This window comes from Diuraphis noxia, unplaced genomic scaffold (assembly GCF_037042655.1).
Source record: "Diuraphis noxia isolate RWA-SAM2 unplaced genomic scaffold, SU_Dnox_SAM2 contig0002, whole genome shotgun sequence".
NCBI classification, from domain to species: domain Eukaryota; kingdom Metazoa; phylum Arthropoda; class Insecta; order Hemiptera; family Aphididae; genus Diuraphis; species Diuraphis noxia.
This window is the reverse complement of record NW_028301712.1, coordinates 84,240,986-84,251,714: the sequence shown is the minus strand read 5'-3', so window position 1 is coordinate 84,251,714 and position 10,729 is coordinate 84,240,986. Positions and strand designations below refer to the sequence as shown.

General features: G+C 26.3%; 2 protein-coding genes across 2 annotated transcripts in view; both read left to right on the top strand.

Annotated features, from left to right (window-relative positions):
* Positions 1-458: 458 nt before the first annotated feature.
* LOC107166321 (WD repeat-containing protein 89) lies at positions 459-5,667 on the top strand. The gene is made up of 10 exons (XM_089221072.1): positions 459-651; positions 727-943; positions 1,035-1,157; positions 1,225-1,337; positions 1,388-1,563; positions 3,157-3,288; positions 3,669-3,812; positions 3,876-3,970; positions 4,037-4,145; positions 5,436-5,667. The coding sequence occupies exons 1-10, from the start codon at positions 624-626 to the stop codon at positions 5,586-5,588; spliced, it is 1,290 nt and encodes a 429-aa protein (XP_089077198.1). The 5' UTR covers positions 459-623; the 3' UTR covers positions 5,589-5,667.
* Positions 5,668-7,023: 1,356 nt separating this feature from the next.
* The window catches only part of LOC107165708 (uncharacterized), a 19,059-nt gene continuing 15,353 nt past the window's right edge, over positions 7,024-10,729 (top strand). Inside the window, exon 1 of the mRNA XM_089219934.1 lies at positions 7,024-7,184. The gene's annotated coding sequence lies outside the window, so the exon portion shown is untranslated. The remainder of the gene's footprint in view (positions 7,185-10,729) is intronic.

Here is a 10,729-nt window from a genome sequence, read left to right as displayed (position 1 = left end):
TTAATCTATACCAGCTTAATTCTATTGAAATCAAACATATTATAATTTAGTCAATGACTCCATGTAATATTTAAAATTTAAATATTTCCCGCGTTTTTTAAATAGTGTGATCCGGCATCATGATTTAAGATATCTTAAATTCTTAAATCGTGATCCATCGTCACGGCGTAGTTCAGTAGTTGTAGAGGTTGTAGTAGTCTGTAGATTAATTGTTCCGCTAGTTCCGCGTTCCGATTGTTCCGAATAACATTTATTCCAATTCATCAAACGCATAGATAATAATATATATTATCTATGATCAAACGACCCTTTATCTCCTTATGTAGTTATGTATATTTTGTTTCATCTATTCTGTGATTATGTAACAGAAAAATATTGTTCCATGATAAGTGATAATACTCAACACTGAATATTAACACACGTGGTTTTTGCTTGGATACTTATGACGGTCTTAGAAGACCATGCTTATAATGTTATAATTCTTAATTCTTATCACTTCCGATTCCGAATTTAAAATTTTCAAATATCCATTGGTACCTATTTATTATTTTTTTTAAATTTATTAAACAATAAACAAATTAACTATTTATATAAAGATATATGTACTGGTTTTCATTGTTACAATGACTTTACATTTTATAACGGATACCGGTTAGTAAGAATATATCATTGTTTTAGTTAATGTTTTTTAATCAAATCTGCTTAACTCTATTGTCTTCAACTTAGATGCGTCAGATTCGAGTTCAGATGACGAAGAAACTTCAGATCGTTCAAGTTTTAATGAAGAAGACAGTTTGGAGGAAGATGAAGTTATTGACATTAATGAACAACCAGTATTTGATAGCTCTAAAGAAATAAATTACAAAATTAAATACAAACAAACTTTTGAAGAACTCATCGGTTCAAATGATGTCTACATTTTAAAATTGGATGCACAAAAAATGTAGTTAACTTTATGACAATATATATATTTTTCACTAAAATATAAGATTTTAAATTGAATAGTGCTATAGTCTAAATTTTTTATTTTATAGAGGACAATCACTAAGAGTAGCTACAGCACTATCAAATTTTACTTGTAATATCTATGATATTGATGCTGAATGTAAATCAATTAGTACATCTTTGGAGCATGAAAAAAAAATTGTTGATGTCAAGTAATATTTCAATAATTATTTGTTTTTATATTTATGAACAGAATTCAACTAATTTTTTTTTTTTTAGATTTGGTTCAAACAATACTCAGTTACCTTCCATTGTGTACACAGGGTCTGAAGATGGAACTATTAAACTTTGGGATTTACGTACTAAAGAAAAATGTGTTTCTGTTTTTAAAGGTAAAAAGACTTAAAAATATTAGAGTATATTTTAAGTTTATTCATTTTAGATGATACTGATGTTGAACTGAAACCATTGTCATGTTTTGATATATCTTGTGATGGAAGATTCTTAGTAGCTGGAACAGAAGTTTTTAAAGAAGATGCTTTCTTATTATTTTGGGATATTCGTGCAACTAATCTACTTGGTGGTTATTGGGATACTCACCAAGAAGACATTACACAGGTAAATATACTGCGAATGTATGTATGTACATAATATATATATATATATATATATATGTGTGTGTGTGTGTGTGCGTGCGTGTGCGTGTGTGTGTGTATGCACCACACAGTAATGCTCTTAAGAGATGGGACAAACAAGGCAATTGTCTTGAGTGGCCTTTATTAAAGTCTAGACCAAATAAATTTTTTGTTTACTAATTTGCAATCATTTTTAGAAAAACTCATTGGGTGGTGAAAAATATGCTTAATAATACATACACATTTTTGCTACTGGAAATGCCTTAGTGATAATGGCAGTATTATTGATACCATGATGATTATAATAATATAATATATTATATTCATATTTATATCACTCACCGCAACAATATTGCATCAATGTATACCTTTAATTTGGAAAGGCTATAGCAATCGCACTTCTATATTTATATATAGATTATATAGGGTGTCCCGTGAGGATTTACCCATTGCGATATCTTACGAAATAATAGAGATATCAAAATTCTGGTTTTGTTATAAGACTCACAGGGATAAGAATTACAAATATTTAATTTTTCAATTTATTTTTAATGTTTTGGTAAAAAAATTAAATATAACCATTTTGTAGAGTTTATTTTTCTGAAAATATTAATGTTTCAAAATTTTATTTTCATTAATTTCTTGATTTTTAATATTTTTTCTAGTTTAGAAAAAAAATAAATATGACAGTGAAAGCGTTCGCCTGGGTATACGAGTACGTGCACAGCGCAGCGTTTCACATGTTTGATAACACTATGATGTTAAATAATTTGCAATTTTTCTTGAAACTAAAAAATATATTAAAAATTAGGAAATTAACGAAAATACAATTTTTAAATGTCAATATTTTCAGAAAAATAAATGGCTATAGTGAATTTTTTTAAAGTAATTAAATTAAAAAATATATTTTTAACTTTTTATCAAAACATTAAAATAAATTAAAATATGAAATAATTGTTGTTCTTATTTCTGTGAATCTTATTAAAAAATCAGAATTTTGAAATCTACATTATTTCGAGAGATATCACAATGGGTATATCGTCATCGGATACAGTATGTAGGTTATAAAATAAATAAGTATTTTAATAGCCTTCTCCCCTTAATTGTGTTTCAGCTACGCTACTGGTATATTACCTATACTGTGTTCATCAAGTAAAGGCATGGAAAACTTGCTAAATTATTTTTTGTCTACGCATCCCCACCCTATACCCTTCAAAGAGAAAGAAGAATGACACGTGCGAGATAAATCAATGCTTTTTCTAGCTAAACGGCCTATAGAAGCTATGTTGAGTTTTTGTACACTCGTAGTCTCATATCTCTCTTATGAGGGAATAGCTTTTATTGTGAATAATGTAGTTAAAGTTTTTAATGATAGTGGAAAGCAAATAAAATTAAGCGCCAATGTTTTTATAAAAGAGTCTAGAGCAAAATTTTCTTTATAATTAGTAAAATTATTATGAAGGATAGTATTTTAAAATCTACCTTCAAGTAGCATATTTGTTAATGAGGGCACTCTGTTTATAAGTACTCATACCACTAATATCCTATTTAATTTTAAACATTTTAATATTTATAGGTGAAATTTCATCCCACTGAAGACAAAACTGTAATAAGTGGATCTACTGATGGTATTATAAATTTATTTGATGTTACTCAAACCACAGAGCAAGATGCTCTTCAATTAAGTTTCAATACAAACTCATCTATTGTAAGTGAAATAATTAATTAATATTTCTATAACTTTATTAATTGAGATTGTTTAGCTAGATTAGAAACATTCTGCATGTTGATACTCCTGAAACACTAGATATTTTTATAAATACAGTGAAAACTCTCTATAACCAATCTGAAGGGACCATGTGATTTCATTTCGTTATTGAGAGTTTTCGTAATAAAGAGTAATTAATAGGTTTTAAATCAAACTAACCATTATAAGTTAACTTAATGCTATTTACGTAATATAGAGTTTTTTGTTGTAACGAGTTTCGTTATAAAGAGTTTTCACTGTATTGAATATTTCTAGACACTAAATTAATTAATAATTTTGTACATAAATTAATTATTTAATGCATAAATATATTTTTTAAGGCAAATTTAAGATGGTTTAAAAACAAAAATGATGATTCAATCATATCTTGCGTTACACATACAGAGGATGTACAATTATGGCACACTACTGATTCTTCTCCATATAGTATTATTCCCAGGGATACAATTAGTAGTTCAATGAATGTAAGTTAATAGTTTTTCTTTTAATGTTGAGTTTTAATTAATATTTTAATTAATTATTTTAAGGTAAAACCTGATTTATTTAGTCAAATAATCAATTGTCATCAAACAAATGAAAATGGGAATATTATGTTGTTAGTTGGAAATGATAATAGCAGAGGGTAAAAAAAAATTATTTCTAAAATAACTTAATGCTGGGATTTAATAACTTTTTTTACACAATTTAGAGAACATTTACAGACGCTTGATATAATAAACGATGGTCCTGAATTGTCACCTAGAAGTTTATTCAAAAATAATAAACAAATTGTTAGATGCAGTTGGTATGATTATAAGGTAAGCATAAAATATATATTTTATAACAACAATTTAAAAACATCGCCAAGATAATTCTGATCTTCTAATTTATTTATTATTGACATTTTAAATTAGTTTGTTATTGATTATGAATTATGAAGATTTAAAATTTTAAAAATGCCACTTATTAGTTATAATTAATCTCTAGTAATAATCTCTCACAAAGTCTGTAAACTTTATAATGATTGGGACTTGGGATTAACTGCTCATTACAGCAGCATTGCAAGTATTGCATTAACATATTAATAGTTTTATAGCCTGTCTTGTGAATTAGGGAAAGTACATTCTTATCATCAATATATAATATAAATTTAAGACAAGTGGTCCCAAATATTTTAACTTATAGTGTGCTCTTTTAGACCATATTCAGCTACAATGTTTTGTTATGAATACTTTGAGGAACATGAATAAAAAAATAAACACAAGTTCTCAATTTATCATTGATAACAAAAGTTGACTATTGTATTTCTATGTATAAAATTATTTATTTATTTAAATTTTTTATTTGATTAAAATTAAACAATTAAAGCTAAATAATTAAATATATAAATTTAAACAAATATATAAGTATTTAAAAATTAGTATTTGATTTCATATACAGATACTTTGAGAAAGTATTTAAAATGCTTTGTTCAACTTCTTTGAATGCTCTTACTTAATAAATATGACTTACATAAACACAATATGAATTATTGCATAAACAAGTTTCCGCAGATTTATTTTGCCACTTTTTGCTTCTATGTTAAAGCCATATTTTTTTACTACTGCTTAATGTTTTATTGTTTAAAAATTTGTTATCTTGTATAGATTTACTGACAAGTGTAATGAAATCAAACTAAGTAGGAAAAAATTAATATTTAATTAAATATCTTACTTATCAAGTCTCAATGTTGGTATTAGCTATTTTATTAGATATAAATAAAGTTATTTGGGTTTTATTATAATAGTGTATAATATTTGAAAGCTATTATACATATATATGTCATTATTACCATTTTACTATAAGGCAATGTGTTAAACTTACTCCGTATTCATTTGAACGAGCTCAATTTTAGAAATTTTATTTTTAGCTTATAATGACAGTTACTACTTAAAGCATAATTAAACCTAAATAAACTCTGATGTGTATGATATGTTAACTTGTAAAGCGTTTTTCATAATAATTTCTAGTATTTCTATACATTTGTTGTTAAGTTGTTACCAAAAATATTTATTTAAATATTTTACTAATTCTACTAATATATTATAACCTTTTTTTTCTCATTGCAGTATGGTATAATGGTTACTGGTGGTGAAGCTGGTATACTAAATGTATGGGCTCCAAGTGATGAAGAAAATAATTCAGTTGAAAATACTGGAAAATGCATGTTAAAAGAATTACCTAAAGTAAGCCTGAAAAGCCATTCTTCTAAACCATATTAATTTGGTTACAAGGATTTTTAATTTTAGATTGTTAATAATTAAGTCTTCTGTGTTTAAATAAACAGTATGATCAACAAAATATGTTTTAATTTATTCATTGCCTTTTACCTTAAAACTTTTTCCAAGTGCCAACTAGTAAGTATACCATTATCTTGATTAAAACTTCTGTAAATTAGTAAATATTTTTTTTTTTAGTTATGGTATTTAAATACTCATATATAGTTTAATATATAGTAAATATGAAGTTGATTTTTAACTATAGGCAATATGCTACTTTTAACATTCTTAATCTTAATAAAAATTATAATTGATTATTTAATCAAAAATACTCGTATAAATACAATTTTAACAATATTTCATAAAATTATGAGATACTCTGAGTATCATACTCATGAAATATACTAGGCATCCTAAGTGTATTACTATATTTATTTTTATTATATATGCTTAATTTTTAAATCATAACTTCCCTCATATACATATTTTAAACCTAATATCCTTTGTAAATACTAAATAAAGTTTAATAATTCAGAAATTAGTCTTTATAGTCTAAATTCTATATTTAATAAAAAATTTATAAAGATTTCTGATACATAATTTACAATAAAAAACAGTAGTTTCCATATGGACAAAAAATGTTTTTTTTCCTTCATGTTTAACAAATTTAATTATATATATTTAAATATGTGATATTAAGCAATTTAGCATTAGTTTCTGGTATACTTAATTTCGAATATAATCCGTTCCCAATAATCTTGTTTGAGTAATTTTGCATTACGTACGTTGTTCCGAAAATTGACAAGCAGTTTTCGACTATATATGTATAGCCATATAGGTTAGGTTAGATTAGTTTTTTCAACTATTAAAGTTTCACATTAGCTATACTAATTAAACTTTAATTTCCCTCATGCACGTGATCAAGGCTTAAAATTAAAAACATAGGAATTAGCATATTTAAACACGTTTTCAAATTTACACGAATACCTACTTAGAGAATTCAATTTTGAAGTACGCTTTTTTTGTAATTGTATGCATATAATATAACCATTATAATATACAAATGTATGTACTAATAACGTATTTTTAAACCCAAACACATTATGTCTACCTAATTAGTAATTGGTTAGTTGGGGAGTTACATCGCGTTTATTTAGAGCGTTCTATTAAAAATGCCAAAAGTTTAACCATTGTTAAGGGATTTTTTATCCTCAATTCTCATTATGGTTGTAACCATATTTTATTTTCTGCGATTATTACGTAGAAAAAAATACCCTCAAGCAGAGGATGTGAGGATGTCGCGAAAGTGTTAAAAACCAGTCTATGGAATGGCTATTGGCTGCGCAAGTTGTATTTTTACTGTTGCGTCAACGGCGGACCGCCCGTAGCTGTTTACTGGGAGTGAGTGTAGGAATAAGTGTAAAACATTTTCTACTATTAGTACTTTAGTAGTCTGTTCTGTTTAGCCGTGCGCGTACGTCTGTTGTTGTTGTTGTTTGTGTTGCAATACGTAAAATAATTACTAGTAGCGTAATATTTTCGAATTTATTGTTTTTAATTTACATTTTTTAAACGATCGTCATTAAATGGAATAACACAGTAAGTAAATTTTTTGTTATTTGTAAAAATATGATTTCAAATGCATTTACACAATGTAACTAGATAAATCATTCAAGATTTTGAATACGTTTTATATTTTATTTTTTAACGTAACCATAACTAAGATATAGGATAGGTTAATGGTTAGCAAGTTTCAAATTGTATTGATTTTATAATTTTGTATTTTTATCATCAAATTACATTATTGTAGGTATTTCGTAATTTCCCGTAATTCAAATGCTGTATCTTTAATGTTTATTCCATAAATATTATTCTATGCCATTTAAACCAGTATTATAGTGCTCTATAAAAGTTTTACATAAATAACATTTTTAAATTCTAATAAACAGAATAGGTATCTTTAGAATTTTAGATGACAATCTAAATAGCACTTTAAATGGGTTATTTATCGGGTCTTTTTTTCAATAGTTCCTCTCTACGTGTTAAGATAAAACGTAGGTATATCAATAGCCATCAACGGATGTTATGCTTATATAGAAATTCCAGTATACAACGTTATAACTGAACTCAGAACCGTTACGAAAATGAAATATCATTATATTTTTACAATGCTGGAAAGTGTGCAATATGAGTATATTATTGACATCAGGTATCCTACCACATTCTAGCCCTGCTTTTTCATTTATTATTATGTGTTTTATGAGTTAAAGGTGACGTAGGTATGGGCAGGCTGAGCATGCGTTAGTATTCAGTACTCATTATAGTCATTAGCTATGTGTAACCAACTCGTTAAATTATTGTACCAAATAAAATATAAAGGAATCTATAGTTGTTACCAGCTTAGTAGCATAGATAGTAAACTGTAGACACATCAAATATGACTGCATATATACATTTTTTTGAATTGTGGCAAGTACCTCTTTAGAAAATATTATGTTTAATGTATATCTACAATATTTACGTATTTTAATGTAACCTATTGAATTCTTATAGATTCTAATCGGGGCGAGACATTTTTTTTTGATATAAAACCTTATAAGGACGTTTTAACTTTTTTCATCAAATAATAGAAGTTTATGCATATTTTTGTAGACGACGTATTTTAATTTCTGCCTTTACTTTGTAAATATATTAGTGATCACTGAGAAATTAATGTCGCGTTCAATAAGGTATGAGTGTATCAGTTACGATTAATATTGCTTTTATGTGCAGAGGAAAATTAAAAATATTTAGCTTCACAAAAAAAAAAAAATCCCTATTGAAAAGAGTGAAAAAAATAAGAAAAAGTTGTATTCACTAGTTATAGCAATATAGTATTGATTATAGAATAGACTATTCCATAAAAATATATTTACCCATATATATATATATATATATATAATGAATGTTTATAGATAGTTTATTTATATTTTACATTAATAAACATATAGTCACATGGATATCTGTAACAAAGTGCATTCGGTTCCTATTTACATTATTTGTATCAGTGGCGTATTTTCAATAATTTTTTTTAGGGGGGGGGGGGGGGTTAAAATTTTTAAAAATTATATGATAAAGCTTATTTGTTTTATCTTACTTTGAAACACAGCGAAACTCCATACCAAAATAACGCCCAACTGTCTACATCGTTCAATTATCAGAAAATCCGTAGTAAAATATTAATTTAACATTGAGTAACTTTTTTTTTATCCTCCGGAACCCGGGACCTCCCTAAATACACCACTGATATACTTAAACCTTATTTACAAATGTAATCTAATTAGTTAGTTTCTGATTTAAAACGAGCGCATAATTTAAAAAACCATTATTTGTCACCTACGTCCTACGTAATTTAATTGATATACAATAATGAATAAACTTATAAGTTATATTTATATATATGTACCTAAGATTTCTGAACTAAATAAAACACTAATATAACAATATATTAAAGAAATAATTAATGGTATTAAACAATAATTTAAGTAAATATTTTACATAGTACCTTACGCCCTTACCTAATTAATATATTACATTTTATAATATGCATATATACAATAAATTATATTCAGAATCCAATCAGAACAATTGTTAGCTTCTTTCAAAATAATATTACATAGAGTAAATACTAACGCATTGTTATCTGTATCTAGTGTCAAGGGCACCCATCAGGGGATGCAAGGGGTGACATGTCACTTCTCTAGAAAAAATATTGTAATTTTTTAAGTTTTTAATAATAAATTAATTTTACTAATGATAATACAAGGTAGGTATCTGATGTACCTACATATAGATTTTTATCGTAATACTATATGTCAATCAATCAGCTACAAATATATATATATTTTATATGGTATGGATAGTATGTAATATGGATGTATACTTGTTTCGCTATTTAATAAAATAAATTTGATTAATTCTTGGTTTTCAAGTTATTTATTTTATTGTCACCCCACTAGGTTTTGACATATGGGTGCCCTTGCGTAGTGTGTATACAAGAGTGTACCTATAACTTAACATAATATTATCACATAGTCAAAACCAGAGATGGGTATTCAATCTTTTTAGGCAAAGACCGAGCTATTATTTTTAAAGTCTTACGGGCCGCAGACATAATTAAAACAAGTGAAAAAATGTGTTGAAAAATATACATTGTAATATGCTTATAATGTATTCGTTATTGGCATCAAATATAGACAAAGCGGGCTGCGGGTTAAAGATCCTGATTTAAAATATCTAGAATTATCTTTATTAGACAAAATTAGCTATGCCACGAAAAAATATGGGCAATCCATTCCATTTTGTAAAATTCACTATGCAGTTGGTATCCGTTTGTTAAAGTTATAAATAAAATAACACAGGTAGATAATGTAAGTATTTTTAAATCAGCTATAGTGCTCTCTATAAACGATAAACCGTGGTTGTATCACAATACGAATTAGTTTTATTCATAATCATACTTCTCTTGCTAAGGTCTACGGTTTTATTACCGATACATATAAATGTCATGGAGAGTCATGTGCGCTAGGTATTTAATACAATAAAACCAATGGTCCATGCCGAATTATGAAGGTTACTATTATTTTCTTTGAATTATATTCCGACAGTCTGATACTAGGTACTATTGTTATTATAATCATAAAATATAAATGTATAATGTATTAATGTCCATCAACTAATTATCCGCTTCTTATGCAACTATTCTGTAAAAATAAAAGTATACACTTTTAATTTTTATGTTTAAGTACCTATACTTACCTATCTACCTATATTATATACAACCATAAAGGGGTTCGGTATTTTATATTTATATTTTCCTAATACGTGCACCTATTGCACCAAAATACGGATAACTTTGAATACCTTTTGTTCTATAGCTTATGTATTATTTGCCTATATCTTTAATAACTTTAAAAAAACTGCGACGTTAAACATTTTTTATTTTACTATGAAATGTATTCGAAAAACAGTTAGCAGTAACGGCATAATTCGCAAGACTAATTATTATACCACACGCTCTGGTCTATCTATATAATTAATGCATATAAGACATAAGTACATAATATGTAAAAATATTATTTTTGAGTAATTTTTTTTTTTTGTGA